We start from the raw sequence: 25,197 nt of genomic DNA on the forward strand, positions 1-25,197 counted from the left end.
TTGTCTGTTCTTGCAAAATACTGTGCTAAAGTTGTATAGAAAATCTTAGTTTAGATAAGAAATGGTCTTTACCACAATCTAATAGAGTGATGACATAGATAACTTATTGACACATAACATTACACAATAAATGTGTCAGAATTACAAGTCAAAGTGTTATGGTCAATGAAACAGATGGAGGAAGGTGGTGTCTGATTCAGGGATAAGAGAAGGAAGTCTTCATGTAAGAAGATATGTTGCTTGGGTTAGCTGGTAAGCAGTGTGGAATAATTCATCAGCCAAAGGAAAAAAGAAAATAAATTCCAGGCATAGGAAATGATGTAAACAAAGAAATAAAGGTGGAAAATTCCACAGTATATAAGACAAAAGGGAGAAGTGAAAAAGACATCACTACAGTATTGAGTAGGAAATAATATAAAATAAGGATGGGTGGTGTCAGATTTTAAAGGGTCTTGAATGCCAGGCAAAAGGATTTAAACTACTTGATAGTGGTAGAAAGTCACTGAAGATGTTTGAGCCCCTCAGGAATGATAATTAGAGCTGTGTACATGAAAGATCAATATAGTAGACTGCATAGTGGATACAGTGCTAGACTTGGGTCAAGAGAACTTGGGTTTGAATAAATATTCAGATACTTAGCAGCTGTGTGACTCTGAGCAGGTCATGTAATGACTGTGTCTCAGTTTCCTCATCTATAAAAATGGGGACAAAACCAGTACTGACCTCAAAGGGATTTTGTGAAAGTTGAATGAGACAATAAATCATTTTATAAACTTAAAGCACTAAATACATGTTGTCTATTGGTTAAGTAAACAAGCTTTATTAAATGTTTACTATGTATTAGGCACTGTGAACACAAAGAATGGTGAGCATAGTTCCTGTCCTCAAGGAGCTCACATTATTTTTTATTTTTAATCTCATAGTAGTATGAATGATGGATTAGAGGAGTTAAAAGTGGAAGCAAGAAGATGAAAGGAGACTATTGCAATAATCCAAGTGAGCAGTAATGAGGCTCTCTACTGAGCTAGTAGCAGTAAGTGTAGAAAGGAAAGGCTAGATTTGAAGGACATCATAGAGGGAGAACTGGTTTTGTGACTGTTTGGATATAAGAAGTGAGAGAAAAAAGTCAAATAAGGCCTCAAGCACTGAAGAGGAATGGTGATGTCAAAAAACAAACTGACTCCAATAAGATCAGTCAGTTAAAATACACTATAATATTTTGGAGATCTGATATTCTTGAAATGGCTTAATTTGTTTTATTCTAAATGTGGATGAGAAACTAATTTAAAAGAGTAATTCCCAAAATTAATAAAATAGTAAAGATAATTACAATCCTATGTCATACAAAAAAGAAAATGCAAATAGGATTTAGAGAATTCCAGTTCAACCTCTCTTTGAAACAGTAAGTGAATAATAGATTTTCAGGAAAAAGATACGGGTATTTAAAATTTTTTTCATTTTTTCTTCCTGGTGTGATTACATGGAAGGTGAAAATAAACTGACAGAGTAAATAACTGTCATGAAAGCACTCCCTATTTTTGAGAATAAAAAAGAATTAAGGACCAGAGCTTGAAAAAGATCAATTTTGAGAGTTGAGAAAGCATATCTTTGAATTCATCTCCTGTTGAGTTGCTGTTTTATTGACTCTTTTCCCCTTTTCTCTTTGCAAGGCTAGAGGATGAATTTAAACAAGATTTGTAGTAGCCTACATGACATTAGCCTGACCTACAACCAAAGTAATGAAAACAATTAATCATTGTACTTCAAATAAAACTCCCCAGAATGGTAATAAGACTTAAGAAGAAACTGTTGGCAATGTCATATAAAGTTGTATTTAAATTTAAGAGATAGACATTTAGTTTAGGATTTGCTAAATGAAGGCATGCTGGTAAATTGGAGTCTTAACTGTTGTGCCAGATGCCTCCCTTGTTGCTACTGCTGGGAGTTCTTGGAGAAGGGGACAAAAAAATGGTGTTGGAGGGGAAAAAGAGGCTTGGGAATAGACAGCTCCATGGCTGCTACCCATTAATGGACACTTAATTGAAGGAGACTGGCTGGGAGGATCCAAGAATTGAACTCAGAGGGTCATGTCAAAGAGTGCTAAGTGCAAAAATTCTCATTCTCTGTCTCTGTCTCTCTCTGTATTTCGGAGACAGCTAGAAGGAGCTCCCCTCCTTCTCTCTCTCCTCTCTTCTGCATTTCTCCTCTCTCTCTCTCCCTGCTCCCTGTCTCTCTTACACCATCACCTCTTTAACTTTTAATTTTTCTTAATCCATTATATATTTCCTAGCACAGGATCACAAAAAAGGTGTATTTGCCCACAGTAGAAGGAATAGACTTTATGCAACAGGCTCACAGGTTAAAGTGATTTTTTTTTTGTGTACTGTAAAACTAGACTAATATCTAGCTACACTATGCCAACAATGAGAATGTCTTCTAGATGGAGTCAAGTTACAGACCTCCCTTTTCCCCCAATTTTTATTTTGTTTTTCTAATAACAAGCATTTTTTTTATTTCCTCCTCCTCATAACAAATACACATGATCAAGCAAAGCAAAATAGAACCTTGTTTCTAAAAACCTCTAAAGCTCTCTTGCATTGGGAGCTCATAGGACATGATGATAAAGGGAATGTCTTTCAGATGTTTTACTGGTTGTCTACTTAACATTTAAACAACCACAGCTGATAAATCTTGCCTAAGTCACTGTAGAACTTGAACAAGCAAGACTGAGATCTGCTAGATTCCAATCAAATACCACGTAAATATAGTACCTGTCATCAGGCAATGTTGCTCCTGCAAGTTTGACAATGGTCGGGAACAGATCCATGTTACTAGTGGGCTCATCGATCACTGTGCCAGGCTGGAGTACTCCTGGCCAGCGAAGAAGTCCTGGAATCCGGATACCTCCTTCCCAGTTATTAGCTTTTCCACCTAAATGGGTAAAGGATAGAGAGCAGGAGAGACATATCAGATGTTCTTGCAAAATATCCTGACCAAATTTATATCATGTGTTTTGTGTACAAGTTGGTGTAAGAAGAGAAGAATGTATAAGGGTGAAAATTAGAAAAAAAAGTTCTTGTGATATCAACTGAATTCACAGGCATATACTAAGTACCATATGGTTAGCACTTATGAAGGAAAATATACAGCCTGTTCCTGCCCAAAATGTTTTTGGGATAACATTGGTTTTTTTGTCTTAGGTTGCTTTTGTTTGTTTGTTATTGTAATTTGCCACAAAAAGGTGTTTGAGTGATTTTCTATTGTCTGCATCTGTGATATCACAAGTGCAAGAGACTTCAGCTATTGAAACTCCTTCCATCATTGGAGATCAACAATATGTAATTTAACAATCTTAGAGAACTACTTAGGGACACTATGAGATAAGCTCACTTGCCCATGGACTCAGATATTTGTATGTGTCATAGGCAGATGAATCTGGATTTCATGACTTCAGGATGAACTCTCTATTCACTATACCACCATCTCTTAGTCTACAGATATGAGACAACTTCAGCAAGGAGAGGACAATATGAGAATCTACATAATTATGTGCCTGTATTTGTGACACAATAAAACAGTGTAAGTGAGCTGAGGAACCAGAGTAGTTGATATGGACCAAAATTGACAAGGAAGACTTTATACACAGATAGAACCAGACAAGTTGGATACTAGATGTAGAATGATGAAAGTTCTCCTGGAATAAAGGGAGGAAATGAAGGAAAAGAATGCTTTTTTAAAAGCCATGCACTAATAAAAAGATCAATCTCTTGCCTCCACAACATGTTTTAATATGTCCCCAAAATGTAGTATAGAACACAATTCTGGTCATCATTTAAATGATCTGGACAACCAGAGGTATAATATTTCTATATTAAAATAAAGGAAGCAGCTCCATGGCTCAGTGGATAGAAAACAAACCTAAGGTCAGTAAAACCTGAGTTCAAATATGGCTTCAGACATTAATTAGCTGGGCAAGTCAGTTAACCTCTGTCTTAATCCAATGGAGAAGGAAATGGCAAACCATTCCAGCATCTTTGCAAGAAAAGCTAATGGAGAGTATGGTACATGGGATCATGAAGATCAACAATAACAAATATTAAAATAATGAGGCAGGGGAAGCAACTTTGGTTAGGAAACTGTGGTTAGGAAAGAGTCTGACACTGAAAAATCTAGATAACAATATTTTGTAAAATAAAAGTTTGTTACCTTAAAGTATATATTGTAAACACATATAAATTGGCACTAAGAAAAATGGTATGAGAGAGGAAATCCCCAACAGTATATAGAAGGAAACTTGAGGACATTAGAATTCTTTAACATGAGAATTTCTGAAGACAAAAATTAAAGACAGCCTAAAAGATTCCTCAATTTCTTGAATGCTTGGTTTGTTTTAAAAAAGTTTTATTTTGTATTGGGTTCCTTTCATTCATAAGATCTTAAAAATAGATGCACAGATCTGTATTATACACACCAGTTTCCAGACCAAAGAAAAAGAAAAGAAAAAATAAACAACTTCAAAATTTGTAATACTTTGTGTTTATACAGACTCTTTCTTTGAGAAGCTAAGAGTGTCCTTCCTCCTTGATCACAATATTCTCAACAACACCTTTAGGTAATTAGGTGACAAGTGTATTACCCCGGTTTCACAGATATAAAATCTGAGAAATGGAAAATTTAGATCACTTGCCAGAGTTCACACAAGCTGATAGGATCAGAGCCCTAGGAGGATTTTCAATACATGAATTCTAGTCGGGTTAGCTTTCTACCAAGCCAGATTTTTTCAGTTTTTGCCTTAGCAATTTTAAATCAAAGCTGTTACATTTACAGAGTGATCACTCAGTGATGTAAGGAATATTATCATCAGTGTGTTTGAGATATTTTCTTGGTCCCAAATAGTTAAGAAGAGGTAAGCCATAAAAAAATTTGAAGATAAGTCAGCACACTGATTCACTAAAAATGTGCATGTCTCTCACCTCCACAATTCCCTTTGCTTATTTATTTCAGTATTTCAAAAGCTATTTGACTTCACCAGTCTGAATGTTCTCTCCTGACAGAGATTACAATCCTTCTACATTTCAGTTAGTGTTTTCATGAATTACTGAGACCAAAGAGATTCATCTTCAAGTGGATAACTATCTGTATTAATGATTGGTTTTTAATTTAGGTAGTTTGGTGTTGCAGAGCAGTTGGGGGTACAGTGGATAAAGTAGAGTACCAGGTCTGGAATCAGGAAGACTAGTCTTCCTGAGTTAAAATTTGGTCTCAGAGAAGCATGTGACCCTAGGCAAGTCACTTAACCCTGTATGCCTCAGTTTCCTCATATATAAAATGAACTGAAGAAGGAAATGGCAAACCACTCTTGTGTCTTTACCAAGAAAATCCCAAATGAGGTTATGAAGATGCAACTGAAAAACGACTCAACAACAATAGTCTGGTGTTCAGATGACAGACACAGTTCTTTCCTGAAACCCTATCTGAAACACAGATTGGAGAGCCTGGGTCACTACTATGCCCCAGTACTATAGTAGGGCAGGAGTTTAGTGGAACTTTCACATATTGATTAAAATAAACACATTGCATCTAATTTTCTCATTATACTGAATACGTTCAAGGTCAGTTGCACTGTATTAAGCATTAAAAGGCAAAGGACAGTGTGAAAGAGTTAAAAGGCATGGATACAGTTGCAGGATTTGGGTCTGAGTATTTTTGTCGTCAAGTCATTTCAGTAGTGTCTGATTCTTTGTGACCCCATCTGGGGTTTTCTTGGCAACGAAAAGTGGTTTGCCATTTCCTCCTTCAACTCATTTAACAGATGAGAAAACAAGGATCACACTGCTAGTAATTTAGTAAGGGTTGATTTGAACTCATGAAAATGAGTCTTCCTGATTCCAGGTTTGAGTATATGCCCTGCAAATTATAGTGAAAAAATGCATTCATTTGAGTCAGAGAATCTAGATTCAAATTGCACCTCCAGTACTCTCTGTGTGAAACAAACTATTTCACCCCCTTAGGCCTCCGTTTCCTCATCTGTAAAATGAAGGTGTTAGATAACTTCTTAGATTCCTTCCAGTTCTAACGTCAGTCTAATTCTGGGTACCACATGTTAAGAAGAACATTGATCAGACACAGCTCACATTCCAAGGAAACTAATTAGGATGGTGTAAGAAAACCTTGCCCTATGAGAACAGCCTGAAAGAACTGGTGATATTTATCCTGAAAACACGATGCTTCAATATCCAACACAGCTGAACTGACTCAACCTTCAACACATGGGGAAATTTTAGTAGTATAAGGCTTTCCTTTCATAGTTCACAGTTTGTATTTAGAAGGGAAAAAAAGGTACACTGATAAACATAATAGCATTCTATTTATGTAAAGCTATAAGAAGAACTTTTTACTAAATACATCAGTAATTTTTTTTCTAAATTGTAGCAGATTTGCACATTAATGCCCACATGTCTATGGGGAAAACCATGTTTTAGGAAGTACAATCACACATTCCAGAGTATGTGTTTATGTGCATGATATTTGTCAGATGGTGCCGCTTATAGTGTTTTTTTTTCAAACCAGCCTCACATTTCTCCTCCCCCTGAATTAAATATGCCTATAAATGTTACTAAATTAAAAAAAAAAGATATATATCTACCAGGCAATGGATGCAATGGAAACAAAATTTAACAGGCTGAAAGGTGAACATTTATAAATTTGTTTATTCAATTAATATTTATTGATCACTTACTATAAGCACAAATGTTCTGTATAGGGACTAGGAGTGGTGGTGAAAAGTCACAAAGATGTGACCTTGGAAAGCTTCTACTAAGGGAGATATGATGAACACAAGATAGCTACAATATAAGTCACTCTGTGCCACGTGAGTGGCACAAAATTTCATTCCATGAAAGTAAAGAATCAGAGAATGATTGCTTGCAGCTGAAATCATCTGGGAATGAGCTATACTTTGAGGAATGGGTAGGATTTTGGTAAACACAGGGAAGAATAAGTCAAATGTTCCAAGTGGATAGGACAAAGAGGTATGGAGGTGGAAAGTTAAAATAAAGGTTTAGAAGGCAAGAAGTAAACCTGTTACCCTGAAAACAAAGACCTTATTTAGGAAGGTGGTAGTAGATGAAGCTGGAAAGTTAAGATGGCACCAGTTTATAGAGGATCCTGAAAAGCCAAGCTAAGTAAGTTGGAATTTATTCTGCAGGCAGTAGGGAAAAATTAATGTTTCTTAACAAGAATGGTAAAATGTCGATTTAAAATTTAGTTTTAAATTAGTTTACAGGTTAATGCTCATAATAAAACTTTACATTATGTGAGACCATATAAGAAGGATAACTGAGAAATAATTCTTTCAACGTACCCAAATTGATTCAAATATTTCTTGTTCTGCACTTCTGCAGGGGATTCTTGCTATGAATATCTGTTTTCAAAATGGGTTGCTATTTTTGCACTTTATAAATGCTACCACACAGTAAGTCAAGTCAATTTTAATGGCAGAAGTATATACTAATAATTCTTCATTTGATATTGTTCAAGGATTTTCTACAAATCAGTTTCTTGCTTTTCATCCTTTGGGTTTCCCCTCTAGGAAAATACTAATTCACAAACTTGATGCAAATCACTTTAGAGTATTTATTCTTTGCCTTCACCACAAATTGAGTTGTTGTGAAAGATGCAGTATTTTACATTCCTTTTGGAATTATCAAATGGTTTGCTTTTTCTAGAGGAAAAAAATATGAAATTCACTCATTGAAGATGAGACAATTATCAGTCTAATACCTGAAATAATAAGCAAGTATAAGGACCTATCATCTTGACATCAATGCTCAAAAAAGAGAAAAAAACAGTACCCTTTAAAATTAGTTATGATTTTTGGAATTATTGAGAGAATAGTTATATAAACTGCACATCAAACCACTGTGTTCAAGGTTATTAATTTTTAAAAGATGTAAAACTCAGAGAGATTGAGTCAACTGTTTGGGGTGAACTAACAAAATACTTTTACATTAAATGATTCAGAGTTTGGGTAAATGCCACTCGGATCTTTGCTAACAATCAATTTCTTTCTTAGGCAAAATCCTTTCTAATGTATTCAAGGAGATTGAGAAAACAAAAACAAGAGAAAACTAAAAATAGATGGGAAAATGTTTTAACTGAGAAGCTATACTTTTGATCGTATTAGTTTAGCTCTAAAAGTGAGGGCCTATTTAGGAAATATTTTTTCCTTGTAACTAAAAGAAATCCTTGACAGGTTAAAAAAAGGCCAGGGAATGCCTGATGGTAACTTAAGAGAAATGTCCAAGAAGCTGGCAGATTCTACAACCTCCTATGGAATTGATTAAGAAACTTGCCGATGTCTGATGATAACCCTTAAATCTAGCTACCTTCCAGTAAACTACCAGAAAGCTTTACTGCTTTCTTTTTTCAATAAAAGACCCTATTGCCCTTTGAGAGCAATATTATTGCAATGGGGAAACACTTGCCAGGTTCAGTGACCACAAGGAGAAGCTCATAAGAGATCTGGATCATTCACAGACAACTAGTTTCTCTTGGAATCTGTGACAATGCACAATTTTTGTTTTGTTTTGTTTGTTCTCAAACCAGGAAAAAATCAAATGTCTTTTATATGGAGGCACAGCAAGTGTTATAACAACATTCCTACATGTGCAATATGCAGAAAATACTTCTTATTTAGAATTAAAGATAATAAGATGTTGTTTTCTACTGCTGTAGAAATCCTCCTATCAGCCACTCTGTTGCCAGTTATTTCTATGCTTTGAAAAAGACATCTCCCTTGTACTGTTTCCATTGTCACCACTTTGGTACATACCCCCATTATCATTTACCTAGACAATTTAAATAGCCTTCTAATCCAATCTTCCTATCTCTATCTCCTCTCTAAATCATTCTTTACAACAGCCACAAAATTAATCTGCCATATGCAGAGATTCTGTCCCCTCACTTTTCTGCTCAAAATCTTTCAATGGCTCCTCATTGCCTACTTAATAATGTCAAATTTAATTATTAGCCACTCAGGGACCTCAGTAATAAAACATTCCCTATAGCAGATTAAAATATGCTCTAACCAAACTGTACTACCATCTTCTCTGTATGCATGTGGATTTTTCCACCTCCATGCCTTTCCTTATATCATTCTTTCTTCCTGGAATGTCCTCACTTTTTCTTACCATGTCATCTCCTTTAAACTCATATCAAATTATATATTTTCCTGATCTTCACATGCCTCTCAATAGCTAATAATGATGCTTCTTCCCTTATATGTCCTAGACACATTTTAATTTTTTCATGCACTGATTTCATATTAGTTTTTTCCTTTAAAGTTACTTGGCATGTTTCAATCTCTCCCTGCTAGGTTGCAAGTTTCTTGAGGGGGCTGGGTTCTGTGGGACCTTGATTATTTTTTTTTTAATTTCTATTTTTTCTTAGTCCTAACTTGACCAGTATGAACAAATATAATGCAAAGAAGAAAAAAAGAATAAATGAAAACACAAATTTCTATTGCATCCAGTTTTAATGGAGATAGTATATTCAACCTATTAGTTTTAAATTAAAATTTTAATTTAAAAAAAAAAAACTGTCCTTGTCTTTGTTTCCCTCTGAACTACTTTGTAATCTTTTCTACGTATTTAAAAAATACTTCACTGATGCCCTTTTCTTCTTTTTTTGGCATCATTCTCATTAGATTGGTTCTATTTTAAAAATCCTCATTTTTAACAAATAAGAATAGATAAGCAAAACAAATCCACATATTAGCCATATCAAAAAAAAGTATGCCTCATTCTGCACAGTGAATCTACCACTTTTCTGAAAAGAGGTTGAAATCTTGCTTCATCATCAGTACTTTGGATTCCTGCTTGGACATTGCTTTGATTAGAATTCTGAAGTTTTTCAAAGTAATCTTCCCCCATAATATTGCAGTCATTATATCAATTGTTCTCTCGATTCTGCTCACTTCACTCTGCATCATGTTATATAAGTTTTTATTAGTCCCTTTCACCATTTCTTAGAAAATATTGCATTACATTCATATACCATGATTTGTTCAGCCATTAACTAATTGATAGATATTCCCTAGTTTCCATTTCTTTGCTATAGTGAAAAGAGTTTGCACATATTGGTCCTTTATCTTTCTTTGGTCTCCCTGGAGTATATGTCTAGTAGATGTATCACTGGTAAAAGGGTATAAGCAGTTAGACTAAATTGCTTATAGTGACTTTGGGGGTATATTTTGCAAATTGTTTTCCAGAATAGTTAGACCTTTTCAAAGAGCCATCCAATAGTGCATTGGTTTGCCTATCCTCCCACAGACCCTTCAAAAATCGTCATTTTTCTTTTTTCATCATCTTTGCAATCTGATGTGCATGAGGTAGAACCTTAAAACTGTTTTAGTTAACATTTCTCTAATTTGTGGTGATTTAGAACCTTTTTATATTGTTTGCTGATAGCTTGATTACTTGACTATTTGAAGAATGGCTCTTGTCCTTATACATTTAAATCAGTTCCTTTATTTCTTGGATATCAGACTTTTTATTGGAGAAATTTAATGGAAAAATTTTTCATGTTCATTGTTTCCCTTCTGATTTTAATTGCATTGATTCTTCTGTGTGTGCAGAAACTATTTCATTTTATAGAAGCAAAATTCATTTTATCTTCTGTGATCCTCTACATTCCTTGCTAGTCAAGAACGTTTTCCTTAACCATAATGGCAAGAGGGATCCCAATCTCTGCTCCTCTAATTTATATCATGACTTTTTACCTTTTACATCTAGGTCATATATGCATTTAAAGTTTATTGTAGTATATGGTGTAAAATGTTGTCAAACACTATTATTGATTTTTATTACAGTTTAAAACTAGATGTCTTACCTTTTTATTTTTTTCATGATTTCCTTTGAGTTTTTTTTTAAATATTGCTTTTATTTTGTTTAGTTTTCTATTAAGTAATATTTTGGCACTTCAATGTAATACTGAATTTTTAAATAAACATGAGTAAAATTTTGTCATTTTTACATATTGGCACATCCCCAACCATTGGCAATGAATGTCTCTCTTTAGGTCTGTCTTTATTTCTCTGAAGAGTATTTTATAGTTGCACACACTGTATGTATTTTGGTAGATTGAATTGGAAATATTGTGTATATTCTATAGTTACTTTGAATGTAAATTTCTCTTTCTATTCCTTCCTTTTGGAAGAGATTGGTGATTTACATCAGTTCATTTAATAATATTAATGCTATTTTGCTGAAATTATTGCACTGATTTTTTTTTAGTTAACTTTCCCCTTCTGATTTAATTGATGTATGGAACTCTTGAGTGAGGAAATTCCTTTAGTCTGTGCAAGCTGGCAAATTCTCTACAATGCACAGCCTTAGAGAATGTCTAAGGCACTCAGAAGTTATATGACTTGCCCACAAGTCAGTAAGGGGTTTCAATCCTATGATTTTGTGACTTTCAGTGCAGCTCTTTACTGCCCTCTCCATGGCCCCCTACTGCATATCTAGCTTTTCTAAAATATTATTCAAGTTCTTAACTTCTATCTTATCTTTTTTGTTAAATTTCTTTATGACAGAAAGGAACACACTCAAGTCCCCATTGATTACAATTTTTTCTTCTGTTTCTCCCTTGCAACCAACGTCTTTAAAGTACTTGGATGTTACATCATTTGGTACATGTATATTAAGTATTAATATTATTTCATTATTTAATCAATAAAGTATCTTCCTTTCTGTCTTTTAAAGATGTCTATTTTTCCTGTTGTCTTGCCTGAGATAATTGTTATTCCCATTTTTTGTAGTTTATCTGAAGTTCAACCTTCTCATTCTATCTGTGGTTCAGTTGTGTTTCCTATAAAACTATATTGTTGGATTCTCCTTTCTAATCCTTCCTATCTTCAATTTATATGTATATTTACTCCATTCACATTCATTGCTATTATTATTAATTTTGTATTTCCAGCTAGCAAATACTCATAGACTTTTTATTCTCTTTGGCTCTTCTGTCTCCTTTCTACAAAAAGGAGAGTGACAAAAGAAAAAAGAATATCCAATATTAGTCATATTTAATTGAAGCAATCTTCCAATCCATTGCCCTTTTCACTCTTCCCCTTACTCAGACTAGACCACTGGCACTTGTTCTTTCTTCCTTTTTTGCTATTTACTCATTTCAGTCCATTTCCACCTCTTCATGACCCATTTGAGGCTTTCTGAAGTGGTTGGCCATTTGCTTCTCCATGTCATTTTGTAGATAAGGAAACTGAGGCAGAGTTAAATGACTTGCCCAGAGTCACACAGCTAGCAAGTTTCTGAGGTCCCATTTGAACTCAAAGTGAGTCTTCATGACTCTAGGCCTGGTCTCTTAGCTACCACTGCACCACCTAGCTACCCATTTCTTTCCTTTTGCTGATCCACTCACTGAAAGTAAAGATTACTTAGCCTATAAATATTTGCTCCCTGATTCTCTCCTCCTTAAACTCATTACTCCTCTACCCTTGTTCCTACCTGTTTTCTAGTTGAATTTATTGTATTTCTACAACAAGGAATGTGGGGTGTGTGGGTGGGTGTGGGTGGGTATGTGTGGGTGTGGGTGTGTTTTCAACTCTTTTTGGTCTTCTCCATATTTATGTATCCTTTTCCAACTTCTTCCCAACTTATGAAAAATAGTAACTTTGACCCTCTTCCTCCAAATTTCTTCCCTTGGAGTCATATTTCATATTACTGTCTTTCAGTCACTTGCCATTCCAGCCAAACAAGTCTGTTAGGTGTTCTCTGTACACAGTTCCATCCCCAGCCTTTCTGCCTTTGCAGAGGCTGCCCCCAAAGCCTAGGATGAACTCCTTTCTTTTCTTCTACTTGAATTTTTAATTTCTTTCAAGGCACAGCTAAAATGCCACTTCTTACATTATGCCCATTTTCATAATCCATTGTTTGTCTTTTAAATCTCTCCCTTTGGAAGTTACTTAGTATTAACTTGCATATGCTTTGTACTTACTTAGTTGTAGACAGTTACATCCCCCAACTAGAATATAAGCCCAGTGAGGGGAGGGCTGGGGGTGTTTTTTGTCTTCATATCGTCACACCTAGAATAATTCATGGCAGATAGTTGGGCTTGATAAGTGTTTGTGGAACTGAATTGAAGATGACACTTCAGGACTCACACCTGGAAGCAGGATGTACCTGCCCTGGCATTTGCAGCTGTTTGAGACCCAAAACGACAAGTGAACAAGATGCTTTTACAAGCGCCCTCTGCATACCTGGTTCCCAATTCTGATGTTATTCTAAGGTAAGGAACACAAATAATAGCAAATAAAATTCTTGTTTTTCATTCTTCAGGACTGCAAGAGGAACTTAAATGTACTGTTAACATCATGCTTGGTACAGGACATTTAAATAAATTCAACTTTCTGCCTAATATAAAAGATCTGGTTGATACCTGTCTGTAATTTTGTAAATAAATCTTAGAGGGTTGCCTAAGTTTTAGAAACACTCAGCTAATAAAGTGTCAGGAGGGGAATTTGATTTGTGGTCTTCCAGATTCAAAGTCTAAACCTCTATCTGTAATGTCACATCTCCTCTCAGGGTATTATCACTGTCCAGATAGCATTTACTTTCATTTTGAAATCTCCTTCTGAAAAAAAGACATGGGACAAAGAAGAAAGTTCTACCTTCCTACATCAAAACAAGATAAAAATGCTGCAAGCACAGGTTGTTTGGAAAATAAATGCAGGAACATAGCCCTTAATTCCAAGGTCATTCCCAGATAGGTTTACTCAGTAACTTGACTTGCTTACTGCCCTTTCCTTTACTCTCCTTCTGTCCTATTCCAAAATCTTCCCTTCATATCCAAATCCACAAAGTGAAAGTCAGCAACTGGAACATGAGGCTTCTACAGTATAAATAAGAAGAATTGTGCTCTCTCCACCTCTTTTTCATAGTTTAATCTCTTTAAACTCAGTCACTCCATCAAAATGGCTCTTGGACTGAATTAGTGGAACTGATTTGGCTGCCGAACAAGGTGAGAAAGTGAGCTCAAGTTACAGGACCTTTTCAGGATTTTTTATTTAAAACAGAACAAACTATTATTATTAAAGGGATGCTTTTCTGATAAGCGGGTTAAGAGGGTTGATTCTCATAAACAATAGCTCTGAAAAAATATCCAGAGCATGGAAATTTAGATGCTTCTACATTTAGCTACTCTTGGTCATTTCTTTTGGCCAGAAAAAAATTGTGACAAGTTTTCTAATAATTTTTAATGGACATGCTAATTTCAACAAAACCTGACAAAAAGACAACTTTAAAGTTACAAAATAGTGCTGATGATATTAATATAGTGTCATTTATGACTATTAACACATAGAACTGGAATAGCCCAAAGACATTGAAAACATATCTAGCTAAATATGTCTGAAGCATCCATTGTTATGTTTTATAGATCATATGAGAAATAAAGCACAAAAAGTAGCCTGAAAGTATATGTAGTATATTATCTAGAGCATCAAATTTATACTTACAGAGGCCTGGAAGAAGAAGAACTTTATTAGAATAGGCCTGGGATATTACTTTCAGCCATGCTCTTGAGTAGAGATGTTAAAACACATTATATTCTTGCAACACTCTTGAATGCCATCCAAATCATAGTAATATCTAATATTTGTATAGCACTTCCTATGTGCCAGGTAGGATGCTAAGAACTCTAAAATTATTAATTCATTTTATCCTTACAACAGCCCTAGGAGGCATTCCTATTATTTCTCCCATTTTATAGTTGAGGAAACTAAGGCAAACAGAAGTTAAGTGACTTGCCCAGGGGTCACAGAGCTAGTAAGGGTCTAAGACCAGATTTGAATTTGGGTTTTCCTGATTCCAGACCCAGAACTCCATTCAGCAGCAGCATCTTGATGCCCAATGTAATTGGGAAATATTTAACAATTTTTTAAAATGCAACAAAACTTGGATGATATTACCTTTTAAAAGTAAGTCAATATGCAGCCTCAGGGATATATTGATTGAGAATATTTAGATATTCTACTCATTTTTAACACTACTAATCTAGAAACTTAATATATAGACATTGACTACACATAGAAAGTGCTTATTTATTTATCTTAATTGATAAATGTTTATCTTAATTGAATTATTTGGTTTCAAAATAAGAAGGTAGCAACACAAAGTTCCCCCTACCTACATCCAAACAGGATAATGGCCATTCACAAGTCCACAAAGGAAAATTAAATTATACAGAATTGAGTCTTTGTAGAGGTCAGCGGAAAAAATTACAATCATAGTGAATAATATACACCACGTCTGCAATACCGTAAAGGAAAATGTGACTAAGAGTCACCTGAATTCAGATTAATTATAATGACCAATTTCAGTCCTATAAAACAGATGATGAAGAACATATCTGAAGAAGAGGAGGTCTGCAAGACAAAATGTTGCCTTCATGATCTAATGGTTTCACTATATGTTTTATATAGCTATTTTCCTTTTTTTTTTACATGGAGGATGGGGGGGACATCACCCTGCCCTGTCCCACTAAGGAATAACTATTATATAAAAACAAAAGGCCTCAGTAAAAAAAAATAATAATAAGATATGGTCAGGATTAACTGTGTTACACATTATAGGCTAGACAAATTTCCATGAAGCCAGGCTACCAGGACAATCAGGTATAGGAGAATATTGTTACTTTGACTGCACTTTCTTCCTAAAACAAACAAAACAAAACTCGTCCACAGATCACCTGGCAAATGTCTAACTGGCCTCTAGAGTTGTCTTGTAAAGGGGATCATCTAATTTTATAAACAATGCAATCTGCTTTCATATTTAGAGGTTTCATTGCCCAACAGTCTCTGGAAACGTGTGAACATGGAAGAGGACTGACATTAGTTGCACTGTTTAGAGTTTGGTCAAGTATAGTCTTTTCTTCCTATGGGGCTTTGTAGAAGTTTCCTGACAAAAATGTTGTCTTAAGATTAAAATCATGTGTCAGGGTTGTTTGTTTATTTTTTCCTTACCAAAATATGAAGGATCTTTACTTGCTAGATTGTGGAAGAAAAATCATATCACCAGTGTAGTTTTGTGATAAGATTTACGCTACTGTTGAGTGCTTTTCCAAAAACTCCAGTATAATCAATAATATAAACAGATATATAATTGTAAATTATATGTTTATATATAATTATATGTAATATATAAATCATATATAAAAATTATAAATATAAACAAAAAACAATATAATGTTAGTACTTAGAAGAAAGGGTCTTAGAAGTCATTTTAATTCAGAGGCATCAAACTCCAATAGAAATGAATACCTGCAGGCACATATTCACTTAGAAAATCATAAATTAAGATCATATGTTATTAACAACAAATATATTTTATTATATTTTTATTTTTGTTAAACGTTTCCAAATTACATTATATTCTGGTTCAGGCCGACAGTCAGGAGTTTTGATAGCTGCTTGGGGCCTATGGAGTGTAACTTATCTTATTAGCTCTCATTTTACATATTAGGAAAAGGAATCGGAAAGATTGACATTAAGTGGTATCTTTAGAAGACTAGAACTAGAACTCAGGCCTCAAGTTCTGCAGGATTCTTTGTACTTTGTCCCATTGTTGGTCTCTAAAGCTATCACTGTAATAATGTGACCTGTATGATACCTCGACAGGAAAGAAATACAATTGGAATGCACAGAGAGGTAGCCAAGAGGGATCCAAGCCATGTTAAAGTTTACTCCGAGGTAAGCATACAAGTATACTTAGTGGAAGTGCAGATTATGAAGGGTCATTTCAAAAACAGGATTCTCACCTTTATAAATTCCATTACTTCCTCCATGAATGTCTCCTTTGTCCGTTACTTCTTCAATGTGAGCTCCTTGGTCAGAGGTAAAGTACACAAGTGTCTTATTTGTCAATTTCTTCTTATCTAGAGCTTTTAAGATCTGTCCTAAAGGAAGAAAATACCCTCAGGTTTAAAACAGCTCATTCCACACAAAAGAAACAGGCATGTGTGCCCTTATTAATTTGTCAGCTAATTTCCCAGGAAAAAAGAAAATACATTTTTATGTATAGCAACCGGCACCATGCTGATCACATTAGGAGACTAACATAGGGAGCTCGGGGCAATCAAGAGAGTTGTTTGATTGCTCTAGGGTTTCCTGGAGTATTGAACAAGAACTGCAGTCTTCAGACCTAAGAGTTTAAAAGTCTGTTCAATGCAGTTGTTTGATCTTCACTGACAAGAACCCCAGAATGATTCTGCACAATATAAAAAAAATACTCTAAGAATTGGTCTCATAGCTTACATAATATTGAGAGACATGCCTGATATAGAAAGCTATTATTATCATTATTGCTATAGATAGCTAACCTATGGAATTATGCCAGTAGGCTTAAAACAGCAATGAAGAAACCAAAGAGAAACAAATCTTCCCATCCCCCATTAATAATTATTTTTTTTTTAATGTTTCTATCCTATTTTTTAGTTTGTTGTCATTAAATAGGAATGAGACCCTCTAGTCCCTCACTTTTCATTTGAAGCATTTATCATATAAACTTCCTTCTTACTGGAAACTTCCTGCAGCTATTGACAACCATTTTCCCCCTCCCTCTCTCTTCTTTTGCTCATTAGGTATAATCATAACACCCCTGATGCAGATGGAGAAAAAAGCAAAGCACTGCGCTGGCCACTGCTTGGCTCCTGCCATGGCTGCCAAAGACCCAGAAAAAAACAGTTCTTGCCACCAAAGTCCCTGGCATTGTCAAACAGGTAATCATCAGAAATTGATAAGATTTTATTGATAGAAATGACATTAAAGAAATATTACCATCTACTTTAACTCTTCAGCCTACAGAACTTTCTACTTGACTTGTAAATGAAACCTTTCCTCTGTATTGCCTAGAAGGAGTACTCCTGGAGAGCAGGGACTGTCTTATATTTCAATTTGTATCCCCAGAACTTAGGACAGTGCTTTGCATATAGGTAAGTACCTAATAAATGCTTTTTAAATTCATTTTTCTTTTAACACCAATATACAATAGTGTATATCTTTGCAAAGAAAGATCTGGCAAAGTAGACAGGGTGGTAAGTCAACATGTAATAATTTGGGAATGATGCAATGTACTTGATTTGGGGGGAACCTGTCACTCTTTCTTGTATGTCTGAAACAATTTTCTACAATAATTAAATCATGTACAACATGGTACAATGCCAACATGTGGATGTCTGGTGAATCTGCTTCTAAAAGTTTGTGATGAGGCAATATAGAAGGTACCCAGCACTAGTGGTCACTCTGATAGTAAAGTGGCAGAGATGAGACTCAGATGTAGATCCTTTCATGAAGAAGCCAGCTCTATTTTCACAGGATCATGCTATCAAAGATGGGTTTGTCCTTGATGGCTACAGGGTAACCAAAGTGTCTGGTTTTGAGGTCTTCCCAACACTATGAGGTATGCAGATAAAAGGAGAAAGGGCAGATGGGATATGGCTCTTTCCAAAAGACTTAGGAGCAAGAACACCAGTATCTACAACTAGTGTCTTCTTTAGAAAAATATCTAAAGTCATCTGATGCAGAACACCTTTTTCCCCTTGTGATGAAGCAAGTGTCACAAGAAAAAAGATGGAACAGATATTTCCATTTATTAGCACATATGTCAAAACTTCCTAAAATGTAGGGACAGAGACAGGGACTGAACCTGTGGTTTAACTGTACCGGGAACTCTCAGATGATGAAACTCTTGCTCACCAATATGGATGATGATGTTTTAAAAAATGCTCACCACATAAATAAGTATCATTGTGTTTGTACAGAACCGAGATAAACAAGTAACAGGCATTAGAAAGATTTGGCTATTGTGGTAAATGACATTAAGGGATGTCATGCTTTACTATTAGACAAAATACATAAGCAGACTGTGTGCAAAGGGTTATCTGGCTCCATTACCAATTAAAGCCTTGTTCCTTGGAAAATGGCAATTAGTCGGAATAGCAAGAAGCTACAGCAAATTTCCACAATCTCAAACATTTCTATCCTGAAACAAAGTATCCTTTTTAATTTTTTCTTGGGTAAATGCCAATTTCTTAGTTAAAAGCATGCAGGATATGGTGGGTAATTCAGAAGCATGTTTTTATCACAATTTTATTTTCATTAGTGTTTTTCAAGGGCATACAACCATGCACCTTTAATTCAGAGAACAAATCACCTTTCATATTTTCAGAAGTACCATGGCCCAAAGTACATTCTGCACAGGGACTAAAAAAAGGAAAAAGAAAAAAGAAAAAAGTTTGCCTTTCAAATGCAATTTAGATTTTCATTCCATATAACTACCTTGTCCCATTTCACTACTCCACTTATTCCCTTTGCTCCAGTTAAGTGTTCCTTTCCTTTATACTTCTTAAAACTGTCTCTAGGCCATTTTTCTGAATAACTGAAGCTCAGTTATGCAGCATTTACTATACCTATTTATCCTCCTACAAATCGCTACCACCGTTTCTACTCCTTAGCATTCTGCATGTTTCCTATGGATTCCACAGTATATTTCACAATGGATATTTATTTTTCTTGCTTTTATCCAGTTTTCTTAATCATTACCTAAATCAGATGACAATGCCATGGTAGCTAGAAGGTTCAACCTTTCAAGAATAGAAAAAGTGGGATAGATTAGTCCTGTATGAAAGCAGCTTTAGATTTAGATCTGTCTCTACAGATTTAGAAATAGCCTGGCTAGTTTTAGTGTTCTCAAGTAGAAAAGCATAGCCTAATTATTTTTCCTAAATCTTTCATCTCTGGGAATGTAAGGTGGAGAAAGAGGAAAAAGCACTAGCACAACAGGAAACAGACATCAATGAGAAGCCCAGTTCACAGTAACATCATACTCTCTGGCCCCACAGATTCTGGAATAATAGTGGAGTCGACTAAGTCACTCAGTACATATGTGAAGGAAGTCTATTACCAAATGCTTACACTGAGTATGCACAGGATGTGCCAAGTTTGGCCAAAACTCTTACAATGAAAGTAAACAATGACAGAAGTGAGATATCCAAGAGCAGAGATACCAAAATCAAAGTCTATGGGCATACACTCACAAAAGTTCTTAGTGTGGCCTGAGGCATATTGAAATGCAACTTGGAAATGTTTAATAAAACTACAATACAATATAATGTTACTTTGTTGTTTTCTAAGGTAATATATAGCTCACAGGGATCGTTTCTATTTGAGCTCGATGCCTCTGCTCTCGTGAATTGCAAATCATTTAGTGAGGGAAGATGGAAAGGGTTAAAGCCTGGTAGGTATCATCCAGAGAGAAAGAGGCCAGGCAGAGCTTTTATGAAAATGAAGTATCATATTTGTGGAAGAAAGGACATTTTATCCATTTTCCACACTGAAACTTCGCTTCTCACAGTTGCTAGCTAGATCTAAATGAGTTAATAAACCATTTAGACAAATTAAGTTCTCCTCTTTATTATCTCTGACTGTGGAAAGCTATGATGTAGGAAAGGTTGAGTAGAAAAGAGATCACCAAAAGAATCCTTACAGGACTGGGTTTCACTTAAAAAAACAAAAGCTCATTTGAATAACTCACATTTTTAGCACTTTTAAGTTTTGGGAAGTGCTCTATATACATTCTCTAATTTGATCCTCACAGCAACCCTGTGACTTAGGTGCTATTATTATGCCCATTTTATAGCTTGAGGAAACTGGGGTCAGAGAGGTGAAGTGACTTGCCCAAAATGACAAGCACGTGGATAGAATGCTGGGCTTGGAGTCAGTGACACTGGAGGTCAAATCCAGCCTTAGGCTCTTATCAGTTCTGTGACCCTAGGCAAGTCATTTAACCTTTGTCTGCCTCTGTTTCTTCAATTGTAAAATGGAGATAATCACTCCTATCTCCCAAGGTTGTCACGATGATCAAATGAGATAATATCTATAAAGTACTTAGCACAGTGCCTAGCATACAGAAATACTTATTATTTCCCTCCTTCCTTCCTTCTTTCCATCCCTCCTTCCTTCCAGTCTTCCATCTTTCACTCTCCTTATCTTCTTTCTTTCCTTCCTTTCTTCCTTCCTTCTTTGCTTCCTTCCTTCCTTCCATCCTTCCTTTCTTCCTTCGTGTTCTTTCTAAATTCTTATTCCAGAGTTCTGTTCAGTATGTTTGCTATCTATAATGCTCAAAGAAACAAGCTGACAAGCTACAAACAAGAACATGAGGTATTTGTCTATAGCACTGTCAGTCCTAGAGTACTTTTAGCTTTTTCTAACATGAAAGATAAAATCTGTACTTCTTACCTGCTAGGGTCTTCTTGCTGTCAGTCATGCTTCCTAAGCTTTAAATGCATTTAGAAACCTAGGAGCCTATTAACTATTTAATTTTTTATAAGACTGATTTCTAAAGTCTCATTAAATCTCCCTTCTTAAGCTTCTGGAGGGAAATCTCCTTTGAGAATAATTTTTATCTACCACTCCATTCTTGGTCTCAAAGCACTGCATTTAAAGTCTGAGAGAGCTACAAATGTTATTTTCCAGGAAAGTATGATGATACCAATTTACATGGGACGATAGTCTTGTGCTATTGATTGTGAACTGTGGGATGGCTTAAAAATGAGCTATTTTATTTCTGTAGCTTTCTCATGTTATTAAGCTCAATGAAACAAATAGAGAAAACAATGTCCTTTGAAAGTATTTACTTATTTAAGAGGCAAAAACAAGTAAGACCTGATCAAGAATGTAAAAAAAAGTTTTAAAGCTCACAGGGGCTTCTGCCAGTTTAACAAGGTTTCCTAACTAAACTTTAAGAGCCCTTAATGGTGGTACTAGAAGATTTGAGAATTTTGTCTGTTTTTTCTCTTTAAATGTTTCTTTACCTTTCACGATTTTATTTTGTTTGTATTAATTTTTGTATATGCAGAATGATAAATTATGTTTTCCAAGGATGCAAGAAAATAGTACAGGAATCATATGATTATAAATAATACTTTTGCGTTACTTAAGTTGTGTGCAGGCACCTGGTGGCACAGTGGATAGAGTGCCAAGCCTGGAGTAAGAAAGACTCATCTTCCTATGTTCAAATCTGGCCTCTGACACTTGCTAGCTGTGACCCTAGGCAAGGCACTTAACCCTGTTTGCCTCAGTTTCTTCATCTGTAAAATAAGCCAGAGAACGAAATGGCAAACCATTCTAGTGTCTTGCCACGAAAAACGCAAAAGGAGTCACAAAAAGTCAGGCACAAGTGAATGACAACAAAGTTGTGAATTTGTCAGGAGAGAGGAAGTATTCATTTTTGGTCAATACCTGTCATTTCACATGTGTAGGGAACTCCTGATAAAGAGATTTCTTCTACTAATCCAGCTTGACAACTGTTCTATGACTTAGAACTTCAGAGAGTCGCCTGGAACACTGATAATTAAAGTGACTTTCTTAGGGTCATTCATTAATATATCTATCAGACATCAACCAAGGTCCCCTTGGTTCAAAGACTAGCTATTTATAAAGCCAGGCTGCTATTTAGAATATTACTTAGAGAAAATAAGTTTTTCCTTGGGTATCTACAGCAATATGGTGACACAAACAACCAAAACATGGCAGTAGAATATATTCTGACTATTTACAATGCTAGGATGATCAGGTTAATTCAGAAAGAAAACTCTCAGTTTTCTAGAACAGTCATTAACTATGCAAAACCCTGAATAACTTACCTTTATGGTTTCACCTAGGACTACTTCAAGCACTAGATGTATTATGAGGGTCATGTAGCCTGCATTTAAAGCTCTTTTAAAGAGAAAATGGAAAAACATTCATGAGAAAAAGACAGGGGAGCAGAACAGTTCCCAGTACCAACTCTTTAGGAGACCCTCTAGACACTCCTAAAAGTCACTGGAGACCTCAGAGAAAGTGACCCATATCTCTGCTCACCCACGTATTAGTCTACATCTTTGCCTCTGGCTCCTAGAGAGCCATCGTTGGGCTATGGGCAGAGTCTCCTCAGCTGGTAACAAAACTACCTGAGGGTTGGAACCTACCCTCCTACCTCATGATCATCATCTAGCTAGCCAATGTGGGGCCCCTCTTCATTAGCCTACTGGCTGCCTCTCTGAGGTCCCAGTCATCTATGCTGTGCTGGCTCTGGGCACCATGGCCTGTGTCTTCTTCACTTTCCTGCGGGAGAAGATATCAATGCTGGCTGGTGTTCCTCATAGTATAGCTTTCATGGTCCTCACCTCCGTCCTGGCCTTGGTGAATTGTACCTCCTCTGTCACTTTCCTGCCTTTCATGGCCCACCTGCCAGTCAAATACATGAACACCCTTTTTGTTGGGGAAGCACTGAGTGGTATTCTCCGTGCTCTGGTGACTCTGATCCAGGGCTCAGGGTCCAAACTTTGTGCCCGTGTCACTAATGACTCTATAACCACTGTGCCACCTAAAATCACTAACGTATCCTTCATCCCTGGGGTACTAAATGTGACCCTGAGCCCTGGACTCAATACTAGAGCACCTCAGCCAGAGAATTGTCACATCGCGGCCAATTTCTCCCCCTTTGTCTACTTTATTGTGTTGTCTATCATGATGGTCAGCTACCTGGCTGCCTTTTTTGACCTGACATGGATCTCTAAGTGATGGAAACTCTCTACTGAAGATCACTTGACCAACCAAGTGACTCTGAGATGCTTCAATATCCAAGAAGCCTCAGCTGGCAACAGCAATAGAGACTGCTGCTCATCACTGGCTCTGCCTGAGGAGAAGAGGGCCCCTGTCAGGTCATGGGCCCAGTTAGCCTTCATCTACATCATGGTGGCTTTTGTGAACTCCCTCACCAAAGGAATCCTTCTTTCTCTTCAGACCTACTCTTGCCTGCCCTATGGTTCTAAGGTTTACTTCCTGTCTTCAGTGATTGGTTCTATAATCCACCTCCTGATTTGCCTCCTACATTCCTACCTGAAATGTCTCTCTCTTGTGCCTGGGGGTCACCACACTGGTGGCCACTGGTTTTGGAGCCTACAACATGACCATGGCTGTTCTGATTCCCTGTCCTCTGCTGAAGGGCTCCCACTGGAGAGAAGTCATCATTGTTATCTCTTGGGTGCTTTGCGGTGGGATCCTGACCTATGTCAAGGTGATGACTGGGGCGTACCTGTGCAAGGTGAGCCAGAGTGCCCTCCTGTGGTGTGGTGCAGCAATACAGCTGGGCTCTGCATTTGGGGCAATACTTATGTTTCCTCTTGCACCTTTTTAAGTCCTCCCATGGAATCAGCTAGTGTCCTAGTTCAGCATGTCCCAAGATAACTTTTCTGGGCTGAAGAGCCAGAGAGCCAAAGCCATGGGGAGTCAATCACATCCCTATCCAAGTTTCCCGAGACACCCACACAAATATTCCCAACTCTGCTTTCCCTATCCTGTCCTCCCAGCAATGTTAAAGCCACCACTATTTGAGCCATCAGGGAAGACTCCATTCCCATCTCCAAGAGTGACAGCCACAAATTCCACCTTTTGACAGTCAGGACTTTGTTCAGTGTTTTTAGAAATCATTGTTGTTGGTATTTGGGTGCATGCTCTACCCCTGGGGGAAGGTAGGCTAGTCCACAGTCTTAAGTTGCATGTGGGCTAGCCTACTATTAATGGGTTAAATGATATGCCCCAGGGCATTCAGCCAGTAGGTGATAAAGACTACACTTAAACCCAGGACTTCCCAAGTCTATTACTTCATTCTTTTGTATTTCAAATCAGTCAATGAATACATTGTCAAAATCAATAAAATAAATTTTTTATCTTAAAAAAGAAAGAGAAAATGAACCCATCTACAACCTACAGGTCAATATTGGGGCTCAAAAAGTTCAAAGAGAAATGCTCAGAGAATTATGCAGTAAGAAAGACCTGAGCACATGGTGGTGGCTCCTAAGTAGCACAAAGCATTTTCACAGGGTTTAAGATGTCCTGGCTCTAAGGTAACATTTTATTGCTTTACTTGGGCTTAGAAATATAACTTCCATCTCTACCTTAGTATATATTATAGCACCACACAAAAATTAAGTTTGATATTCCCTCCATAGAAGATGTATAACCAAAAACATAGTCTGACTTCATTCATTTCTTCTGCCTGAAACAAATGCTCAAAACTTTCAACATTTTGATTTTTTTATTAATATAATGCTAAGGAATATTTATGAATCTGATATTTGGAGTCA

At 36.2% G+C, this 25,197-nt stretch overlaps 1 protein-coding gene, 1 long non-coding RNA gene and 1 pseudogene across 13 annotated transcripts in view; 2 read left to right on the forward strand and 1 right to left on the reverse strand.

Moving 5' to 3' along the window:
• Window positions 1–25,197, reverse strand: part of STS (steroid sulfatase) — a 189,443-nt gene that overhangs the window by 44,351 nt on the left and 119,895 nt on the right. For all 4 annotated transcript variants that reach the window (XM_072614451.1, XM_072614453.1, XM_072614452.1 and 1 more), the window contains exons 7-8: window positions 16,831–16,968; window positions 2,772–2,931 (exon numbers count right to left, since the gene is read on the reverse strand). In XM_072614451.1, the coding sequence (XP_072470552.1) occupies window positions 2,772–2,931; window positions 16,831–16,968 (298 nt within the window). The remainder of the gene's footprint in view (window positions 1–2,771; window positions 2,932–16,830; window positions 16,969–25,197) is intronic.
• LOC140506841 (uncharacterized) overlaps window positions 1–25,197 on the forward strand; it is a 78,057-nt gene that overhangs the window by 36,056 nt on the left and 16,804 nt on the right. For 6 of the 9 annotated variants that reach the window (XR_011968115.1, XR_011968117.1, XR_011968114.1 and 3 more), the window contains exons 3-6: window positions 13,119–13,302; window positions 16,691–16,762; window positions 17,653–17,790; window positions 17,924–18,003. This is a non-coding gene — a long non-coding RNA (uncharacterized lncRNA). Of the gene's footprint in view, window positions 1–13,118; window positions 13,303–16,690; window positions 16,763–17,652; window positions 17,791–17,923; window positions 18,004–24,056; window positions 24,156–25,197 lie in introns of all 9 variants that reach the window. The other 3 variants (XR_011968112.1, XR_011968119.1, XR_011968120.1) reach the window with 2 other exon arrangements.
• On the forward strand, window positions 22,923–24,046 carry LOC140506840 (solute carrier family 52, riboflavin transporter, member 3 pseudogene; annotated as a pseudogene).

The sequence above is a fragment of the Notamacropus eugenii genome, chromosome 5 (genome assembly GCF_028372415.1).
Source record: "Notamacropus eugenii isolate mMacEug1 chromosome 5, mMacEug1.pri_v2, whole genome shotgun sequence".
NCBI lineage: Eukaryota > Metazoa > Chordata > Mammalia > Diprotodontia > Macropodidae > Notamacropus > Notamacropus eugenii.